This window comes from Lissotriton helveticus, chromosome 3_2 (assembly GCF_964261635.1).
Source record: "Lissotriton helveticus chromosome 3_2, aLisHel1.1, whole genome shotgun sequence".
Classification (NCBI taxonomy): domain Eukaryota; kingdom Metazoa; phylum Chordata; class Amphibia; order Caudata; family Salamandridae; genus Lissotriton; species Lissotriton helveticus.
The window spans coordinates 53,429,828-53,452,479 of record NC_136062.1 but is presented as its reverse complement, the minus strand read 5'-3'; the positions used below and the strand labels follow the sequence as shown (position 1 = coordinate 53,452,479).

Below are 22,652 nucleotides of genomic sequence, written 5' to 3'. Positions count from 1 at the left end.
AACCAGATTCAGATCTCTGAAAATGCTCCACCATTTCTTTTATTTTTTTTATTTTTGGCTCACGAGTCTGTCATATGGGTTCAGACTGGATTCTGTTCTAAATTTGTTTGTGACACAATCAGTAATCTAAGTACATTTTCACATCCATTATTTTTGCAATTCCTCATTCCATCATTTACTTCTTCTAATATCCATACTTTCCACAAGTCTAATATACCATTAAAACAGGAATTCATTTGACATTTTCAGTCACCCCCCTAGTGAGATGTTTACATTTTTGGGATTAAATTGGTTATGGTGTAAGAAAAGCAGATTATCTCCTTGGATTTTGTTGAAATTTTGTTTACTTACAGGTCATGCTGGAGTGTAATGGAGCGTCTGGGAGTTGTGCCTGATTAAAGTTAGACTTAGGCCAGACTAAGACCTTTATTTTTTATATTGGGCGGATTTAACAAGCATTTGCAGTGCAATAGGTCTCACATTTTCGAGAGTTTAAGCTATTGGCATTGTTAATGACAATGGCTTTTATTTATCTGTTTTGATAATTAACACTTATATAAGAAGGCATCGACTTTTGCAATGCCAATAGCGCAAAATCTTGTAAATACAAGACCTATTTCATTTCAAATAAGCCAACACCATTGTCCCGGGCTGCTTGGAGAGTGGAAGCGCGCATGGCGCGCTGAATGTTGCAGGAAAGCATGTTGTGTTTGTAGTAGGAGAAACTCACTAAAGAAAATAGTGCTTACAGACTAAATAAGAATGTTACGTAACAATAGGGTATACCCAGTACACAGCTGGACCTGTGCCAATAATAGTACATACAATGAATTGTTCAACTGAACAGTGAACTTCTCAAAAGAAGCGAAAACAAAATTAGAAAACATCCCAAAATAATTGAAATGGACACTGAACAGATCAATGTGGTAATCAAAGAGATTTATATAATGCTATAATCACAAGTTCACAATTTCAAGTGAAAGGGTGAATAGGGTGCTCGAGGTAGTGCTCGTGAAAGGGTGGGGATGTGATAGTAAGGATAAAATATCATTATTTACAAAATGTACAATAATGAAAGCGACCTGTCTAACAATGTATCAAGAGACTGGCTAAACAACCCAAGTATTGCAATGCCACAAATGCATAATACATTCTCCTCTTCTGGGCTCAATGAATAGTGATGGATAGTAAAAAAATATCTACATGTCCGCCCACCCTGATTGGGCGGGCTTACATGTAGCCATTTTTATTAGGTCGAGCATTCAAGATCTCTTGTACACACTTTAGTATATACTTATATGTGTATGTACTTTTTAGGCTCTGGAGATCATCCCTAGGACTTGTCTGCTTTCGCTTAGGGACTTTTCTTTCTGTTCAACTGCCTTTATTTAACTTTCTTGATAGAAAACGAACAGCAGAGGTGAGTAAAATACCGAATCAGTTTAGCATTCTCTAGATTCCAGTCCTTAGAAATTGTCTTCCACGAGCACCCATTGACAATAATATTTTTTCAAATCTTGTATTTTCAGTGATACGACCACGGAAGGCCCTGAGTTTATATGAAAAACAGAGCTTTGGACAATACCATTTCCCGATTTCATAGCAAATGCTTGTTTTAATTAGTTATGCTACTGCTAGGATATTTTTGAGAAATGTTATTTTTAACAAACATTTTCATTTGCACTGCCAATAGCTCTAAATTCAACTAATGTGAGACCTATTGCATTGCAAATGCTTGTTCCAACAGCCCTCTCTCGGTCAGGCCGTTGCATAGGTTTGGCTATGGCGGAGGTTGAGTAGTCACAGTCTAGCCAAACTGAAGTTCCATCCCCCTTTAAATTGGTCGGGCAGATCTTCATGTTGACGAAATGTATTCTCAGTTGCAACAGAGTATGCTTACTGCCAATATTTAGATTGGGCCTTGCAGGGGTGCTGAAACAGACCCTCTCCTCAACTTTGCAATGTGACAAAAATAAAAGCAGAGATATTCCTAGTTTTAGTTCTGAGTTTTGTCAGGGTAGGTGTCAAGCAGACCTGTTCCTTACAGTATTTGAAGAGTGGGCTTCAGATCTGCCTCTTTCAACTATTGACTTTCTTAGGCCAGCCTCTTTCATCCATTGGCTTCAGATTTTGTTAATCACATCTTGGCTCAGCCCAGTGGTGTATTCATGTCTCACTTAATGCCGTTTGTCTCGTCACGTGAGATGGACAATTATTTGAATGAGTGCGGTATTGTGCACAAAACATCTGCTTTATATCATCCTGGGACCAATGGGGCTATTGAAAGGGTGATCAAGACGCTTAAAGAAGGTATTCAATTGGCAAGAGTCAATAACTTACATTGGAAGTTTGAGTTATCTAAAAGATTGTCTGGGTATTGTATGTCACCACACTCAACCACTCAAAAATCTCCATTCCAAATGTTCAAAGGAAGGGCACCTTCAACCAAGGTAAATCCTGGTTGGTTGCACTGGTCTAAAGGGTGTGTGGACAATACTATTGGAGAGTGGAGAAACAGAGTTAATTACGCAGGAAAAGTGGAAACTTATGTTTGACTTGTCTAAAAATGTTAAGAATGTGTCTGTTAGAGAGGGGGACTATGCAAAGGCTCCCAAAGTTTGTGCTGATTGGTCAAAGTTCACCAGGAGAAAGTGGTGAAATGTTTTTAAAATGCTGTCAAGACACATGACGGACGCATCTGGAACAAAAGCAGAGTGGTAATTGTTCCTGGTCCTAAAGAAAATTCCGGTATCATTTATGGAAGTGGTCAAGTGTCTAAGGATTTGCATACAAAAGCTTTTCAAAACAATCACGAGGGTGGTCATTTAAGCACAAAGGAAGAGTTTTAGAGTCATTAAAAGACCTGCATATCTTAGAGATTTTGTAGAATGAATTATGCTTTTGTTCTATCTTATCTTTGTTCTCTTTCTCTTGATTTTACTCTCGAGATTTCTCTCTTTTACCTTTCATTTTGCATTTACTCTAAGGTCTCTTTCTGTTTCTTTTGTATCTCTCTTAAAGGTTATCGTTTTTTCAATATTTCGATATTTGTATGTGGTGGGACAAGTGTGACAGATTGACTTCTCTAGACATCTCCTCTCTCTCCATTTGAATTCTATGACCGCAGAGTGTTTGATGACAGGTTCAGAGTCTTTGCGACAGCAGTGGCCTTTAATGTCGTCGTTGGTGAAGGTGTTAATAAAAGGTATCTCTTACTTCTTGCTGGCTCCATCATTTCCATGAGGGGACATCACAAGACCCTTCCGTTTCCACCTGAGTACTTGCATTGAACTTATGAGAGACTGCCTTACAAGTATATCCGTCCCTGACTCCCTCCCTCGTGCCTTGCTCTAATCTGCTATATTTCATGTGTTAGTACATTAGAGGCATAGCTCTTGTCTTTGCCAGTGCTGGTTTCAACATCAATTGCTCTAAACTTGAAGGCCCTGTATAAAAAGCTCTTGCGTGGTGTCCTGTGTACACACGGTAGATGTGTTGCCTTGTACACTAATACTAAACAGACATGGTAGAGAACAGCACTCTCCATTTGCTCATTACTGCTACCTTTCAAAAAAGACTCCACGAAGCAGAGGACAGTGCACTGTCTGATTCAGGTCCCGCCCATTCTGCTGAGATGAATTGCTGTAGAGTCAGGAAGCAAACAGATCCCTTTCCACGGCAGGCTCATACGTCACCTTTTCTGCGGTTACGTAGCACAAGGTGCCCCACCCTGGTGGCACACGTGGGGGAAGAATCCATGGCCGAAACTGGCCCGGATAAATGATAAATTCCCATTTTCTGCACAGATTTTTTTTAAATTAATTTCCTGCTGAAAGCCTGACGAGCGGTACATTTCCCGTCCCTTGAGCTGTCAGACCTCGATGTGCCGCCAATCATCAACTTAGCATCTGCATCGTTAGAAGTCATCCTGGCCACTTGCAAGCACCCTGGCAGCCTGCTCTGGCGTGGGGGAGGGGCGCCTGCTCTCATAGGAAAGCTGGCAAACAACCCAAGTGTAACTAGCGATAGCAGGAGCCAATTAAGATCAAAGCTGATATATGCAGCAATAAGCCTTCATCCCTTTAATATTCAACATTCTTTTTCACTTTGACACAGATCAAGAGGTGTTAATGCATATTCTTTCAAATGAGTCGAGCAGTGCTTTAAAGTGACAAAACTGTTATTTGTTCTTTCACAATCAATTAGTATCATGGTTCAGCCTACTCTGAATTGCTCTACAGCTGGGGTGAAACATGCATCCTTGTCGCTGCAGTGCCACAGTCTATTCGAGGCTATGTTCTGCTGCAGAATAGCTCGAAGGGGCCTATAAACAATAGACCGAGCACACCCTTGGAGGAGCACGCGGGGGTGCAGACATTTTGTTCAGTTCATAAACGATCTGACAGATGCTTGCAGGTATGCAGTCATTTTTAGCAGGAGTAAAACAATTAAAAATGTGCTCCGGGGTTTGAGGCGCTCCCATTTGCATCTGACAAAATGCATTTCTCCAAGCAGACAAAATGTCCTAATGTTAACACGTTCCGAACTGTGAATTCATTATTGAACAAGCAGGCTCTGAGCAGCAGATGCGAATGTAACGCGGGCCAATTCGAAGTAACAACACATTTTGTGACGATGGTGTGTTCGTGTGGAAAAGCACCCACGAGAACTCGTTATCCCTGCTATATAAAGAGGTCAGTTAGCAGTGATTGACTCTTTTCCAGGGTACTGGGTACTCGGCTATGTCACTGTATTCTTTTCTGTTGCACCTCTGTTGCAGTGGTGGACTGGGAGGAAACAGCAGCCCAGGAAATGTGTTTTTATCAGACCTATTGCATACCCAGAGAATGTAGGGAACGAGTCTGCCATCTACAGGCATAACTGGGGGCAAATAACATATATGTCTGCAACAAAATGATGTGTTCCCTCTGCTGTTTGCCTACCTGGATAGCTGATGATTCTTCCCACCATGCAGCCAAGAGCCCCTGGTCCTCGGCCTACAAGGGGTTTCCCTGTCTCCCTAATGGCTAGTGCAACTGGTTCCATTGTTATGAGAGAAGGAAGAAAGCACAAGATTTTCCTCCTGCAAGTCTGTTTGTTTAACTGTGTGGGATAGTGTATCCATTAGATAGATCTGTGTTTGTAATGGACAGAAAACGTGCTTAGATTCCAGCTGAGCGAACACAGCCTTTTAGTTTTGCAGCTGGAATCTTTATTGGATTTGCATTCTATGCATTATTCCACTATCTATTGGTTGAGCCCGTAATTATTTTGTTTGCTGTTAGTCCTATTTTTTTTCTGCAAGTTGGCATCGACCATTTTGGGTTTCTAGGTCCCTCCCCGATGATTTCAGATGCCGGTCCTAGAAGCTCGGTTTAATCTCCATCTTCAGATAGTTTTTTCCACCATTGATTCTGGAAGCAGATCAGGACAGCTGAAGAATTGCTAAGGAAACGTCATCTTCCCATCGAGTTTCACTATGCTTGTAGTTTACAGAAAATCCACTCAGATCTCAACCGAGCGAACGCAGCCTTTCGTTTTGCAGCTTGAATCTTTACTGGATTCAATGTGAATTATTCCACCTCTAGTGGTTGAATCCAGAATTATTCTGTCTGCTGTTAGTCCTCATTCTTTTTTTTTGCTGTAGGGAGGCGTCAATCTTTTGGTGTTTGAGGTCCTTCCCCAGTGAAGTCATACGCCCACCCCAGAAGCTCATGTGTCTATTTGCCATCTTCAGACGCTTTTTTCTGCCATTGAGTCTGGAAGCAGAGCTGGGCCGTTGAAGAATTTCTAAGGAAACTACATCTCTTCATCTAGTTTCACTATATTTGTAATTAACAGAAAAATGGCTCATATTTCAGCTGAGCGAATGCAGCCTTTACTTTCTTTGCTGTCAATGCAGTGAATACAAGTGATTGGCATAGTAAATACAACTTATTAGGGCACACACACACCACATGATTTAAGTTCTGCTTTAAAAAGTGTATGTAGCGGGTTTGTGCGCCAGATTGTTCATGTTAGAATCTGACTATATAGTACTACTGAACGTGGTCATCTTTTGAAAGAGAATTGCTGTAGCCTGGGTGGGGGACGTAGACATCTGTGGCTAGGACCTTTCACTAAATAGAGCTACTTCTTCAGCATATTGCCTGTGGGCTGTCTGTACATTGGGAGTCACCACTTTTTAACGCTGGCGACGAGGATCTGCTTCTTAAGGAAGAGAGTGACATTAGCAAACAACCTGAAACAAAACTTGTCATGTGCCGGCAGAGCCTGTGAACTTGCTGCAACGAGTGCGAGGAAGTTAGTGTGAAATTACATCACTGATGGCGGAGAAATATACTCCCAGTCGCCCTCGTCTCAGCAGAACCCTACATTACAGAAAGATGCACCCACTGAGGAGTGTTGTGAGGGAGTCTTTGCACGGTAGTGAGGGCTATACATTTTTCTGCAGATTCTAGTTGAATCCGTTCCCTTACATGCGTTGTTGGGAAGTGTAAGGCTGCACAGTAATGTGATAATTGCCCTTCCAGTTTGGTAATTACATATCCGATTTTAACGTTCATTAAAAAATCCTAATTGTTAGGTTTTGCATCTTTGTCATGCACAATTCTGAATTGCGCTGCACATTTCTTTTCAAAACTGTTCGTTCTTCTAGAGAACATTAAGACAAGCGCTCATAGAAGATGAGTTCAAATGTGTAAACTCTCTGAAGATAATTAAGGAGTTACCACTCTTGAAATGAAAAGGGAAGGGATACTTTCTGCCTTGCGACATTTTCAGGAAACCGATGCGAAAGGACAGAAAAAAACAGTTTTTACTTCCTTGCATCCTTCAGTTGGCCAGTCCAGATAGTGTTGTTTCTTTTCCCTTTAAACATTTTAAGTGACCCTTTGTTAAGTAAGAAATCGACAGATTGCTACAGGATCACTTTCGTGTTTACTTCCAGTGTGTGCAAGGCCCACTCAACTGCTAGTGAAGAAACACACTGCTTCGGCCTTGTCTGCTGTTAAGGAACGAAGTTAAAAGTAATTGCTTTGTAAAATTTGCACTCCATTATTCGCCTTGAATTCGTGGCACGGACTATTGATTTTTTTTATTTTATAAAAACTCCTGCCACAGTATGAAGACGTTTCTAAGCATGCAGGGCTGTCATATGAACGCTTTATTGCAGAGATACTTCCCAAGGACCGCCTCATAACTGCATATGGGTATCAATGCGATTTGGCTTTCATGTAATTTAGTAGACTGGTTCTCGCGAAAATTATACCGTTTCGTGATGTAAGTTATCAGTCCCTCCATATTGGTGTGTTCTTCGGAGCCCCCTTTTTTAGGTCGAGGGACCGTAGCTCTCAAAGCAGTGAGGGGCAGAGTCCCGAAGAATCAATGTTTTGGAGTTAGGGGCTTTGAACCCGCATCTCTCCTCCATTCTCCTCCTAAACGGAGGCCAGCCATTGGAGGAGAAGGGAGTCACTCCAATAAAGCCCTGTCTCTTTCGGATTCGGGGGCGTGTCTTTTTGCGTTCTTTCGCCTGTGACGTCACCCGTCACTCAAAACGCCCAAAACACGCCCCCGAATCCGAAATTTTCGGATGCTTGCGGCCGCCATTTTTTTGGTGCCGTTTTTCTTGTTTCATTTCATTCCCGCCTTCTGTGTCCACCGCTTCGTGCACTAACTCGATTCTTTTTACAGCCCTCGCGCCCCCTGCCTGGTTCTCGTCTTTATAATGACACTTAAAACATATTCCATTTCAAGGTAATCCACTTTACTCAAGTATTAATTCAAAATGAACAACTGATATAACTCACGCGTGAGGCCCCAGTGCAGCTTTCTCGTCGGAGCCGTCTCCGTATGAAATGTCGCTATGCCTATGCAGCAGAATTCGGGCTGTCTGCTTTCCATGGATACCGTCTTTGTTCCGTCACTAGTGAACTAGGTTACCATTCTAGTGCTCAGCCGGAGTTCGGGTGCTAGGAGCCAGAAGGGGCAGTGACAGCAATGTAGGTGCCCCACCCCCTGAACCGGCTCACCAATTTGACATGTGCGTCCTTGTTTAAGTAATCAGTTCAGGTTTCGTGAGCTTGCGTTCGCTGTGTGAGTTTGCATGGCGGGTGGTAGTGAGAGAGAGGGAGAAAATGAAAGTGAGAGGTGGAGGAAGGAAATCAAACCCAGAATGCGATACATGTATAGGTTTATGTCTCGGTTCCTCACAGGGCAGTGTCACTGTGATACTGTGTACCAGTGTTGTCCCGCACACAGCAGTAATAAACGGCCTCATCCTCGGGCTGGGCATTGCTGATGCTTAACGTGCTGGTGGTGCCCGTGGTGGAGCTGCTGAACCGGTCCGGGACCCCGGGGCCTCGTGAGCTGTACCACACAAACTGCGGGGCCCCGCCCGGTTTCTGCTGGTGCCAGTGAAAGGCATAGCCGCCGCTGATGCTGCTTTTAGTGCAAGTCAGTGTCACACTCTGCACCGGGGGCACCGCTGCTGATGGCGCCTGAGTGACCACAAACCTTTAAACAATAAAGACATCCCGGTTAGCTCATTAAGACCCTCAGGTTATCATCTTTTTGTAAAACGATCTCTGGATCTATGTCATATTGGCTGCTTGTTGTAGTTCATTGTCATACGTAGCGCCTTACGAGCACAGAGGGCGCTGAGCACGAGGACAAGCGGAGCCCAGGACATGATGACGCGTCGGCAGCGCTGGGATCCCAGATGCAGGCAGGTCTCTGGGTGCGACCCTCCAGCTCTTCCTTAAACACTCCTGTTGGATAGGGGGGGCTGCCCCCCTCCATGCAAATTTGGTGGCAGATGACGTAACCACTGCGCCTCTAACCGCTGGTCTGTCTGCAGCATCAGCGCATATTTTGACTACTGCTTACCCCACAGGGAGATTGGGCAGGATGTCTGTTCAGACAGGGCTGTAGGTTGATTGTAACACCCCTTAAATACAGTGTCGTAATGCAATCCTCTCCCCCACCCCACCTCTGCAGAATAATAAAAAGGAGGGTGCCTAAGTCCAAATCCTAGTTGGACTTGAGCTGAATGGGGCCCCATGCCTGTCTCCTAAATGGTTGGAGGCCCCCTGTACCTCAGGGGCCGCGGGGCCAGCACCACACCCCGCAGTTCAAAGCACATCTTTTATTATTACCTCACTCACATGTGCTGGTTGTGGCTTCGTAATCTGCAGAGCTGGGCTTTAATGTCCCCTTTGGAACACGACTAAAATCGAGTGACTGCGAGCAGACATTTATCTTCCTGTACCTATGTGTGGATAGCTTTTTTGTAGGTGGCTCTATTTGTGGGTGGCTCTGTCTGGGTGAGGGTGGCTTTGTGTAGGTGGCTCTATGTGAATGACTGTGTGGGTGGCTCTGTGTGGGTGGCTCTGTATGTGTGTGTGGGTTGCTTTGTGTGGGTGGCTCCTGTGTGGGTGTAAATGCAATAGGTCATGTATTTGAGAGCGATTAAGCTATTGGCATTGTAAATGACAATGCCATTTATTTAACGATTAAGCTATTGGCAATGTAAATGACAATGCCATTTATTTATGATTTTTTTTAAAAAATGTCATGAGCAATGCCAATAGCTCTACCTTTAATAATGCCGAGACCATTGCATTGTAAATGCTTGTTTGTTGCTTTTACTGGGAGTGATGGCCACCTCTACAGATAGCGTCAGTTGGGCTTCGAGGTAAAATGCTGACCCTTTACTTCTGAGCTCAAGAGAGGCACATAGACGATAACGTGTGTGTCAGGGTAACTCTGAAAAGACTGGTCTCCTGGTATCACTTTTAACTTGGCAGGTGAGGAGTTGGCGTCTTTTGTTCCTGTCAGCCTCTTTTGTACGTTGAAATATGTGAAAAATCGATTGACAATATCTGCACCCCTGGGTGTTTAACATTCTAAAGTATAAAGTCACAGCGCGGGTCTAGGGAAGATACAGGGATCTGAAGAAAGCTAGCCACCTGCTCTGAAGTTCGCTCGTCAGCCAGATCAGAGCACAGAACATGCTACATATCTATGACCTGTTCAAACCCCAGGCAGCTTCTTCTTACTGATTAATAAAGATTTTTATTCTGTCTATTAACTTGATTCTTTGCTTGTATTTCAATGCATTTCTCATGCAGAGTTTATTGCATAACTTCAGGAAGCACTTAAAATGTCTTCTGTAGTAATATTTTCAGGACTAAATCAATTTTCCAGCATACACAAAAGGTTCTACTATAATTGTGTGCACAACTTAAATACAATTCAGCTTAGCTTAACGCCACCCTGTGGTCTTTTGTACATGGCTTGTGTGTTGGTCACTGAAACAATAATCAGTAATGACCATAGAGAAAGAAAAATTTCTTTCTAGTGTCCCCTCACTCACCGGGGTTGCCCCACGGTGACATGCTTCATCATTGGGGCCATCCCAGTTCTCCCCGAAAAAGGGCGTGCTACGACTCACGGACTACGCAGGAGCACTTTGACGTGAAGGACTATGTGTGGTGCATGTGAGAGTGGTGAAGTGAGTGTGAGTAATTAAAAAAAAAACGTGCTAGTGGGCCTCAACAATTTTATTCAGTGCTCCTAGGTTGGTATATTAAAATGGGGTGACACTGTTTTCAGCCTGTAATGCTGGCTAAATCAGTGTTTGGTCGACATGTTTCAAGCTCCCCAAGCTTTTCTTGTGTCTATTGTCTATTGTCATATCAAGTCCTGTGTATTTTATATGTGTGAATTCACGAAACCAGCATGCAGCATGAAGGCAAAGTGTGAAACCCTATGAAGTTTATACGTTTGGGGGGGGTTTTACAACTAACCCTATGTTATTATTCTTACAGAAAACTGAAAATACAAAACGTATGTATGTAACGCATGTTTACTTAAGACAGCGTGTACTATTACTATTAATTGCATAAAGATAATTTTCACCTCTTAATTTTAAGAATCGAAAGGAGTGGTAAATACAGGGCGGGTTCCCTGTATGGTCCTGAAGAAAAGCTTGGGGAGCTTGAAACATGTCGACCAAACACTGATTTAGCCAGCATTACAGGCTGAAAACAGTGTCACCCCATTTTAATATACCAACCTAGGAGCACTGAATAAAATTGTTGAGGCCCACTAGCACATTTTTTTTTAATTACTCACACTCACTTCACCACTCTCACATGCACCACACATAGTCCTTCACGTCGAAGTGCTCCTGCGTAGTCCGTGAGTCGTAGCACGCCCCTTTTCGTAGAGAACTGGGATGGCCCCAATGATGAAGCATGTCACCGTGGGGCAACCCCGGTGAGTGAGGGGACACTAGAAAGAAATTTTTCTTTCTCTATGGTCATTACTGGTTATTATTTCAGTGACCAACACACAAGCTAGGTCCTTGAACTCAAAATCTATGGGTTCTATTTATTTGAATATGTTCTTGGAGGTCGACCTAGTCTTATGTTCCTCCCTCTCCCTCCTTTTTTGTTGACTAGTCTTTTGTACATGAACATTGTCCCCCTCTAGTTCCCTTGCTCACATAGCTTCCTTTTTTTCTTGCTATTGTTTTTGTGTTTTATGTGTAACATAACTGGATGGATTACACAAATGTGGTTATTTTGTTCTAAACCCTTCCTTCCCCACACCACCCTCTTGCTCCTCATCAGGCCTTCTCTACTCTGTCTTGGTGCACTATGGCACCCTGCGCTCTTCCACCCAGTTAGAGTGGCACACAGTCTGGCAGTCACAGTGTAGCTGCTGCTTTGCCCCCACACATTGTATGGCCAATGGCTGCCTCGGGTGGAACTGCACATCTAGCCTTCTGAGGTAGGGAAGCAATGGCACAGCACCACAGAGCAATGGCTTCTGGCCTCCTGCTCTCTTTCACTGTTCCTCCCTTTGTAAAGTTCCCATCAGTGTTTTCGAGCCCCCTGGGGACTTCTTTTTAAAAAATATATATTTTTATTGGTTTTATTAACAAAAACACAAACATTCGGCAAATGACATGCAATGGAAAATAAGACATAATAAATATGACATTTAATTTAATTAATATCCCACCCTCCATCAGAACTCCCCCTACACCCTCTACGGCCCATCATAACTCTGATCTCCCTTACCCCTCCTTGCCCCCCAATTTCCTGGACTCCAACCATCTTAACTCTCTTACTAAAAATAATTGGCTTAACTTCCAGCCAGTCACGGAAAGAGACGTCTTTAACATCATTTCCAAACTCAAGCCTTCCTCCCACACCAAAGACCCTCTTCCATCCAAACTTGTCCAAAACCTCAAACATATCATCACCCCTACCTGGACCTCTATTATCAACAGCTCCCTTGCCACCGGTTGTGTCCCCAACTCATTGCAACTAGGCCAAATCACCCCCATTATCAAAAATCCTTTGGCAGACCCAAACGACCTCAATAACCTTCGTCCCATCTCCAACCTTCCCCTTCTTTCTAAAGCCCTGGAAACATGTGTTCTTCTCCAACTAGAGAGACACATTGAACACTTTAACTTACTAGACCCCTTCCAATCTGGCTTTAGGAAAGGATGCAGCACTGAAACCGCCATGCTAAACATTGTTGATGACATCCACCACTCACTCGACAATGGTGAATCTAGCCTTCTGATCCTCCTTGATCTCTCTGCAGCGTTTGATACTGTTAACCACTCTACTCTACTCAATGTTCTTAGAGATCGATTCGGCCTAAATGGTATGACACACAAATGGTTCGTCTCATACCTACAACACCGTTCTCAACAAATCAAAATCCAAAATTGCCTATCTAACCCTACCTCCATCTCCTTAGGAGTTCCGCAAGGATCCATCCTCTCTCCCTCTCTCTTTAACCTTTTCATGGAACCCCTCACACTCATTCTTAAACAAGCCGGGATCAACTACCATCTCTATGCCGATGACACCCAACTCTATTATAAGATTAAAACCCATGCTGACATCCTTCACCTCAACAACACTTATCAAGATTCAAGCCTGGTTCCACACTAACCACCTCAAACTCAACCCTAAAAAAACTGAAATAATTCTTTTTTCCCCTAAAAACAACCAGCTCCCTATTCAGAATTGGATCTCTGACCTTAATGCCCTCAACTGCTCCTTATCTTTGTCCTCCTCAGTCAAATCACTAGGTATCTCACTTGATGACCTCCTAACCCTCAAGACACACATCAATAATTCTGCCAAAGGAGCCCTCTTCACTCTCCGCCACCTTAAGAAAATCAAGCCCTTCATCCCTATCGATGATTTCAAACTAGCAGTCCAATCCCTTGTTCTTTCTCGCATCGACTATGGCAATGCCATTCTCACCGGAATTCCCAAGATCCACCTCGCACCGCTTAAATCTGTGCTGTACCTTGCAGCTAGGCTTACCTCTGACTGCAAGCGATTCGACCACATCTCCCCTACCCTTAAAATCCTTAAATGGCTCCCCATTGAAGGTAGATCCACGTACAAAACAGCCTGCATTACACACAAAATTCTCCATCAGAATACACCGACCTACCTCGCTAACAAACTCACAAAAGCCGGTTGCTCCCGTTCCTTGAGAAGCACAAACACCTTCCTTCTTATCCCCCCCCTTCAAAAAAAGAAAACCACCCAGTCTCGGTCCTTTTCCGGCAACGCTCTATGCATTTGGAATGCCCTTCCAACTGACCTTCGTTGCAACCCTTCCTACCCTTGCTTCAAAAAAGAACTCAAACTACATCTCCTCAATAAATATTGGGGACCATAATCCATATCTGCTATCTTCCACTGGCCACTTCTGTCCGACCTCAGATACATCTGCCCCCCTTCTTTTCAGCCTTATTTCGCCCTTCCTCCTCATCACTTCCACCTCCCTGTTTACCACCTTCACTCCTCCTTGCACCCCCCCTTCCCTTGTCCTCCGTCTGCCCTCATTTCTGCCCCTCCTGCTCTCGTCCTTACAAACCTAATTCTGACCACCAACCTCCCTATCCTCCTCTGCAATTTTCAGTGTATGCCTGGTTATTTTTGATTATCACATCTCCCACTTTTCGGTGTTCTTATTTCCCATATTTATCATTTTGAAATATGTCTGGCGGAGACTTATATGTTGTTTATACTCATTTATGCTATGTATGACCCATGTCTTACTGACCTTCTTGTCTCAAAAATGTAAAGCGCTCTGATACCCCCGGGTCCAGCCAGCGCTATATAAAACCTCTAAATAATAATAATAATAATAATAAAATTTAGGATACATAGAAATTACGGGAAACGGCACGTAATTCGGGAAGGCGGTGGGGACTTGACCAAAAAAAGAGCAGACTCGACACTGAACAGGAAGAGGTTGTACCACAGCTTAAGGTTTATTAGGTCGAGCATTCAAGACCTCTTGTATATACTTTAGTATATACTTATATACTTTGGTATATACTTATTTGTGTATGTACTTTGGGGGCTCTGGAGATCAGCCCTAGGACTTGTCTGCTTTTGCTTAGGGACTTTTCTTTCTGTTCAACTGCCTCTATTTAACTGTCTTGATAGCAAACGACCAGCAGAGGTCCGTAAAATACTAGAATTGCTTTCTGCAGAGGGACTTTCTTTTTTTCTATTTTTCTGGCAACTACCTCTATTTAACTGTCTTGATAGAAAACGACCAACATAGGTCAGTAAAATACCAGAATCACTTTAGCCTTCTCTAGATTCCAGTCCATAGAAATTGTCTTCCACGAGCACCTGCACACAATAATATTTCTTTCAAATCTTGTATTTTCAGTGATATGACCACCGAATGCCCTGATTTTATATTAAAAGCAGAGCTTTGGACTATACCATTTACTGCGGAAAGGCAATATTTCTCTCCAGGTGTTCCCATACATGGCTTGTTATGCAGTTTGGTGCTTACTTTCCCTCCATGTTAAAGAGCAGTAGATGTTACAGCACCCAGGCTAATGTGCTGCATAGCTAAATACATATAAGGTCCCAAAGGCGAGACCAATTGCATTGCAAATGCTTGTTTAACCCAATTCTTGCCTGCGCAGAACTCACATAGGACATAGACCTGTCACCGGGAACAAGGCTAGCTTGCTTGCAAGTGCCATGGAAGAAGGCAAATGACCTACCTACTTGAACCTACATTTTGGTGAGAGACGTCCATAAGCTGTCATTGAAACCGTGCTTTGGGAAAGTGGTTCAGCGGGTTGTAATTCTAATCTGTGTTTCTTACCTAGAAAATAGAGATCCCTGGTCATAAAAGCACATTGGTACGATCTGACGGTTACTAGATAATGCCACTACAGCTTGTGAGTGCTAAGCTTGTGAAGCTTGTGGCTGCCAGCGTTACGCCCATTACACTTCCATATCAGCTCACGTTGGTGAGACTGCTGGTCGCCGGCTCCCTCTGGGAGAATTACGTATGCTGTTGGCTCTCTCTGTGTTTTATGCAAAGTGTAGTCAAAGTAAAAGGCCTCCTTCCTGACCTGTTGGGCAGCTGTGCTAACAAATTCCTGCATATTTTATTGACAAGACCTTTTCACATGTTGTAGGCCTCAGGAAGTACCTTGCAGACTCCTTCTTATGGACATAAAAACACCTTCAGTTTCACCTGTATGTTGGTGCACATAGTTTTTTTATTTGTGCTCCAAAATTGTGGCATACACATCATGCACATGTCCTGAAGTCACATGTAGGGAACCCCCCAAGAACACTTCCCCACTCCAAGTTTAAAGCATGTACTTGTGCTTTTCTTTTTTTTTTGTGCTCAAACCCTAAGGCTGGCTCCTCCCAGTTTGGTGTGTGGTTGTTCAGGTGTGGCTGCTCTTGTGTTGGGTGGTGGTAACATCTCTAAAAAGCATAGCACAACCAAGTATGAGTGACGAAATAAGCCCAGTCCTTAAAGTCATTTAATCTAGTGTGGCTTTGTTTTGGAATCAGCATGGATGACGAGGGAAGTAAAATACAGCTGTCCAAATCAAGGCGACTGTCTGCTGGTGGAACAACAAGAAGCTCACCGAAGCGAATGCACGCATCAATAGCGCTGTCTGCTCAGGGTTATATTCGTCTGTACCGTTATATAGGGTTAATTTACATGGTTTATGGATGCACGAAGTCATGTGCAGCTGTTTTTTGTCACCAGAAATGTAATCAAAGGCATATAGAGGAAGTTTACCGAAGACGGGGAATGTGAATTTTCGATGGCATAGATGAGTGGAATAAAAACAGGGAAACGAGAAGGAACAGCGTGCCCATAGCTCTGCATAAATGTGACGTTAATTAGGAGTGCAACATTGACATTCTCGGAAATATCGTTTAACACTTGGAAAACAGTTTCAAGTTTAGAGATGTTGTCAGCTGCTGTTTGTCTGTACCCATTGATATTCAGCAGACGTTTTTAGGACCACGAGATTATTTAACAAGTGACAAATAATGTCGAGAGAAACATAAAAAACACATAAAGAGGATCCGAAGAATATTTATGATACTTTAGAGAAAATAAAATCAAAAACACAAGTAGTGTAGCCATGTTTGACAATCGCATGCACACACAGAGGGGCAGATTTACAAGCCCCTATCGACAACTTTATGTCGCTGCTGCGTCACTTGTGTGACACAGCGGTGTCGTAAACAATGCACCATGATGCAACATATTTACAACATGACGCATCTAGGGAGATGCATCCCGTTGTAAAGCCCTGCGCTACATTATACCTGCGTCGGGTATTATGTATGCAGGGTGGGCGTGCCGTCGCAAGGAGGCCTCGTAAAAGTGACGCAGTGAAATCTACAAGGTTTTACTGTCACTTTTACGATGGCACTGCGTCAAAACCTTGCGCCTCCTTGAAAGAGGCATAAGGAGTTATGCAGCATGTTAGGAATAGGCATTCCTAACCATTGCTGGAGTTGCGTCATGCTTGCAACATGACTCCAGCAATGCGCAGCCCTTACTCCGACAAGATGCGCCACGCATCTCTCTATTCTCGCTCCACGGTGTGCCGCATCCATGGCGGTGCAAGGCTATTTTCCGGTCACAGGAATTTACTGCCGCATCCCTGCTAATATGCAGGGATGCGCCAGTTCTTGTAAATCTGCCCGTGAATTGTTTACTGAAGTGCTTCGTTGGTTCCCATGCTAGGGTGCCACTATACAAGTAAATGTTCAAATTGGCTTACCCCTAGCCTGGTAGACTTGTGTTAAGCTTGTTCTCCATGTTTAAAATATATCATACTAATACCTGCTCAGCACCCCTAGCCACCCACCCTCTGCGGCCTTCCCGCTGACACTTTTGACAGAAAATGTCAGCCATTTCTCGTTAAATGAAAATTTAAAAGTGCTCTAAAAATTATACTATTACATTTTTCAGAAGATGTAAAAATGCATTTATTTCTGTGTTTTTTTTATCACTACTGTACCAAAAACAGGGACAGAAAGTCAGCCAAACAGTACTGTGCTAGCATAGATGAGCCATTTTCAAAAAGTGCAGGATTGCCCCGGATATTTACAGAGGTATGGAAAGTTACAACATGCACAGCAGCATAGATTGCAAGTTCAACACCAGCACAAAATGTCTGGTACAAAAATAAGAGGTCTTTCTGTAAAAAAAATAAAAAATTAATGAGTGAATTCCTTGTTTATCGAAATGTGGGAGTCGAAAAGGACAAAACAGCGTCGTATACTGAGATTTGTGCACGACAGTGCAGATTTCATCCCCCTGAAATAATAGGGCTTTACAGAATGCTTAAAGAGGAATGGTGACCTCGCAGATACCCCGAGCGGTTTGGCTCAGAGAGGTTCCTACCTGTTGTGTGGGTGTCTTTCAGGTCAGGGCGAGTCCACGCTGAACCTGCTTGCCACAGGCACTGCGAGTAAATGGCATTCTGAAAACACACTATGTATTGTTCAAGCCAGAAAAACATTTCTTGTGATGCTGCCAGTTCAGCCTGGTTATGTGTTTTTGGCACTGTCGCTCAATTTGCAATACCTTGTTTACATTTAAGAGCAGTGCAGGAACTGCTTTTTTTTGGTACCCGAGAGCACAGCATCACTTTCAGAATGTGTGCTCAACCAACACCAAACGTTTACATTAATGCTTTTTCCTGAAGGAAACCATGATTGTGACATGTTCTCATCATTTCGAGTGTGGTTTTGTCGCGGCAGTCTGGTGGGATTTTGATTTTGATGTGATAGGAACAAGTCCCATTACAGCAGTGGTAGGATGAGGGTCCGTGGGCGAGTGTGGCCTCCCGCCAGCCCTTATGCTGTCTGATGGCTTCTGCTCCGCTGCCTCCCTCTAGAGCTCGAACTCCAACCAGGACTCAACATAGTTAGTTTTAAACTGACCATTTTAAGAAAACGTGAGAAAAGTGCAGTTTGCAAAGTGCCACGGAACACTATAAGTTAGATTTAACTTTCAAGTGAGGTGACCTCTTGGGGAGGTTAACCATTGATTAGTCTACTAAAAGGGACTACTGCTTTTGTTGTTGTTGTGTTGTATACTGACCATATTATTAATCTGGCTTCTGGTTTAACTCTTGTATTATTTGAAATGTGAACTTCCCTCTATTGCTTGGCTGAAGAATGTAATATCCATCCTTTCTTGCCTTCCTCCATCTTATGTCAGTAGCTGAACTGCCTTCATGCAAGCTGCATTGAAAGCTTTCATTTATAAACGCCTGGCTGCAGGATCACACTTTTAATTTTAGAAGTAATTACTTCTGCTATAATCACAGATTGTGGGCGAAGCAATCCTATCGCCTGTGCCTGCCGCCTTTTCTACGCAGCTGAAGTGGACAGTAGAGTCCACCACACGTTACTTCATTGTACCACATTTGACCATTGATGTTTGCTAAATTTCACAGCTCTACCCTGTGTCTGTAGTTAAATTGCTGTGACTGGGACTAGGTTTAAATATGTGGTGTTTTTATGTATGTAATAAACCACAGCTTGAACCGATGCTGCCTCATACAATCTAGGTTTAAAGTACAGTTTTCTTTAAAAACTTAAATGAAGAGCCATAAGGAGAACTATATGTCTTTCCATTAAGAGCACGCAAAATCATCTTATCAAATCCAAAATAAGATGAAATTAAGAAAACGCTTGTTCTTATCTCGAAGACATCAACTCTGTGAAATGAATGCATCAGAAATTAAGAGAAGAGCAAAAGGAACAATTGATGGACGGAATGCTGAACAATGCAAACATTCACCCGCAGTCACAAAGATCTGGGTTTAATCCATCATTCTTTTGCTCACCACGCCTCCCCAGTTTGGACCCAGCTATATGCAAATCAGTCTTGACCCTGTTCCTCATGGGAACAGTCCATCCCGAACTCCCAAGCCAAGTCCTTCCTGGACCAGAAACAAGAATCCTGGGAAATTAAGAGAACTTAATGAACCACAATTTGAATCATACAACATAAATGCTATTTTGCACTTAAAACTACAAAAGTAATGCACTCTAAACTGTTTTTTAGTTAGTAGGTTAGAAAATTAACAACAAGTACTCACAAAAGTGGGATTAGGGACATTAAAAAGTTCAGCTGTGGGCAAAATGGAGACCTGTTCTCCAGAGAGGCAAGCCCGATGTCAACAACAACTTTGAATAACATGTTCCTCTTGCGCAACTATCCGATTGGCAGCAGCCCTATTGGATTGCGTAGATGAGCCTGCAACACTTGTTTATAAAAAGGATCAGTCTGAAAAAAATAAGTGCAAGCCAACCCAGCTGCAGAAATGTTCACATGTAACTTTCTTCACCATAGTTTAGATATCTCCACGGTGTTCACAGTTGTGGAAAGAGAGAGTAAATAGGTTTATAATCTGGTTGAAATATTGTCCGCTCTGTATCGGATAAGGCTGTGATAAATGGAGAAATATACAACTGCAACACTGTGTGAGAGCTTCAGAAAAGTATGATTTATGCTGGTTTTCATTACCGACTTCGACTAAGTGTCTGTTTTTCTGAGAAACCAAGGAGCACTTTTCAGAAGACGTTTGATGTCTCCAGATATAGGTGATATGAAAAGCCTGCCAACAGTTCATCATTATTTGATTTTAAACGAACCCGATGAATCCCTATTACTTAAAAGCATCGATCAACCCACTGCCATGCTCTTGGAAGTCTATCGAAGCATGTCAGTCAGTTACCATTGCCTGTCAAATTACAGTGATGATCAAACCCTTCGTTGGGAAACAAAGTACATAGGTACCATCAGCGTTGGCTTTGATGGTCTGAATTGGTGTTCTGTATAAGGACTTTGACCTGAATTAAACTTTGTTCTTTACATCTTCTCTTACAATTACTTTATAAAGTTTACGCCAGTGCTTACCATTATCGTGTTTTTCAGATACAAACCACTGCAGTTTCTGCTACTGTATCACAGTGACTGTTCACATCTAGTTTGTTGACCAACAGAACAACACCCAGAGCCTTCTGAGATGTTCTGCATGGTACCAGTCACATTCATCCAGTTTTCTTCATGCGGATTGCAATCTTGCATTATCTGAAATCCAAGCTATGAGTCATCCAGGAGGTCTGAAGAGCAGATGCACCCTCCGTCCCATCCCACACAAATCAGTAACACCTGGACACATCCTTGCAACAACACATTTGCTCTGATGTGGCGAGACTAGGTATCAAGACTTTTGCATTACACTCTACTCTACCTAATATAGACGTTACAACAACGGACTCTGCTATCCAAACATACAGGTCCACCTGCAATCCTCTGCAAGGTTGATTGCTCTGCTGATGCTTTGCGGATGTGATGAGTTATAAACAAATGATCAATAGCATTCTCATCCTTCCACCAGACTGCCCGTGTTTTCGAGTGGTTTTACAGTTCACTTCTGTCTTTTGAAGGGAATGATGGCTTTCTAATGTTGTGGTATGTGTGAGTCCTACAATAAACCACGAAGTTTCTTTCCTCAAGATTATCCATGCATGTTGAAACCATCTGACCATACTTCTGACTGCTGATACATATGGCTATTTTATTTCCTGTTTTTAATTATGTATGTTGTCTTGAAAAACAAGATACAGCGCAAAACAGATTTGTCTCAATGTGATAAGGATGCTCAGCGGGTTAGGGTGATTTTTCAAAGATAAGTTGTAAGAAATAGTTACGGTCCCACCATATGTTGTACATTTTTTTTTATTTACAGATAATTGGAGCAACTTTCTGAATGTCACAAGTAGTGTGTGATGTATAGGAGTTGTTGGAAGATTTTTTTTAACAAGAATTTGACTTGAAAAAAAGTTATGTACTAGTTATATTGCTTATGGGTTTTTTGCAACTCAGGAGAATGACATACTATTACTGAATATAGCTTCAAAGTTCATAGAGAAGTACAGATGTCTTATGTACACATTGCTTATTGAATATGAGTTTGTTCATGCATGTACCAAGATCCAGAATAGACGAAACTTACTGATTTCGTAAGCGATATGATGCAGATCTGGATGAATGGTTTGAGAGTTGTGATAATTGGGCATAGTTCCTTGTCTTAAATAACTGATGTCCAAAGAAAATAACACCGTGGTTGACGAATGTCCGTTTATCTTATAATTGTATTCCATAACGGTGTGTGAGTGCTGAGTCCATAGAGAGCATCTCTGTAACCAGAATTGTCAGTAAGTGCTGCCAGGCTGCACAGAGCGGGTTCGTTTGTAGATTAAACTGCTTAATATCTATGACTATTCTGCTTTTAAGTGCTCCTAATTTTGACAGACATCGGATCCCAGGTCTTGATAGATAAATCAATGTGCCCACAGCCACCCCGTTTTTTTTTATTTTTTTATTTAATTTTTTGGTAACATGAGGTAGTCAGGCTAGATAGAACACTGGTCTCTTGGTCTCAAAGTCAGCATCTCCTTCCTCACTGGAATTGAACTCTGAACTTTTGAAGACTAACAATTCAAACATCTTGTTACACTTGTTGAATTAGACCTTACTATAAGTTCAAAAAGTGAGATTGGTTACGATGGACTGGTACAGTCTAACTCAGGGGTCTCCAACCAGTAGCTCGTGAGCTACTGGTCTAACTAGTATAGTACAGGTTCCTTTGAACATGTTTTTCCTTATTGTGCTCATATGCATACACCCAGTGCTCAATTTGCAAAGAATTAAGTGCCAGGGCTCAACTTATTTCTCATGGAGCAACTGTAGTTGGTGCAACTCACATACCGCTTTAAACTCCAAGTTAAGTCCGAGTTAAGAGATATTAAACAAGTACATGCTCCACTAATGAATTGGGTTTATAAATTACACACACAGCGCCACCATGATGTGGATTCTCATTAGTAGGTTCCAGTGTTTACAATTAACTGGTGGTGCCAACCCCGGAAAAAACTGGCACAAATCAAGCACTGCATACTCCCATAAAACAGATGCATGAAGATGCTGGATAACTGTGTGTGGATGGTTTGTTCCAGTGGTGCATGGAGGGATTGTGGACGGTAGGGAAGGGGCGTCAAGGTTATGAATGTACAGATTTGCCACCTTCCCTATTTTTTCCGTTTGCAATAATCCACTTTAATTTCTCTCCGCAATTTTTGGGCAATTTTTCCCTGCATTCTATGATAATTTTCATTCTGATGCCAGTGAAGATTGAAAATGTATGCAGACTTTTTTTCTGTATTACTTTCTCTGTTCATGTTGGCAAACATATGAAGATTTTTTTTCTTTGCAAGAAATTGTTG

At 42.6% G+C, this 22,652-nt stretch overlaps 1 protein-coding gene and 1 gene segment (V, D, J or C); one reads left to right on the top strand and one right to left on the bottom strand.

Annotated features, from left to right (window-relative positions):
* SEMA6D (semaphorin 6D) overlaps nucleotides 1–22,652 on the top strand; it is a 136,416-nt gene that overhangs the window by 62,328 nt on the left and 51,436 nt on the right. The gene's annotated exons all lie outside the window — the stretch shown is intronic.
* The window catches only part of LOC144826123 (putative non-functional immunoglobulin lambda variable 1-50), a 40,594-nt gene continuing 26,149 nt past the window's right edge, over nucleotides 8,208–22,652 (bottom strand). The window contains 1 exon segment of the V gene segment in view: nucleotides 8,208–8,514. Coding sequence covers nucleotides 8,208–8,514 — 307 coding nt within the window.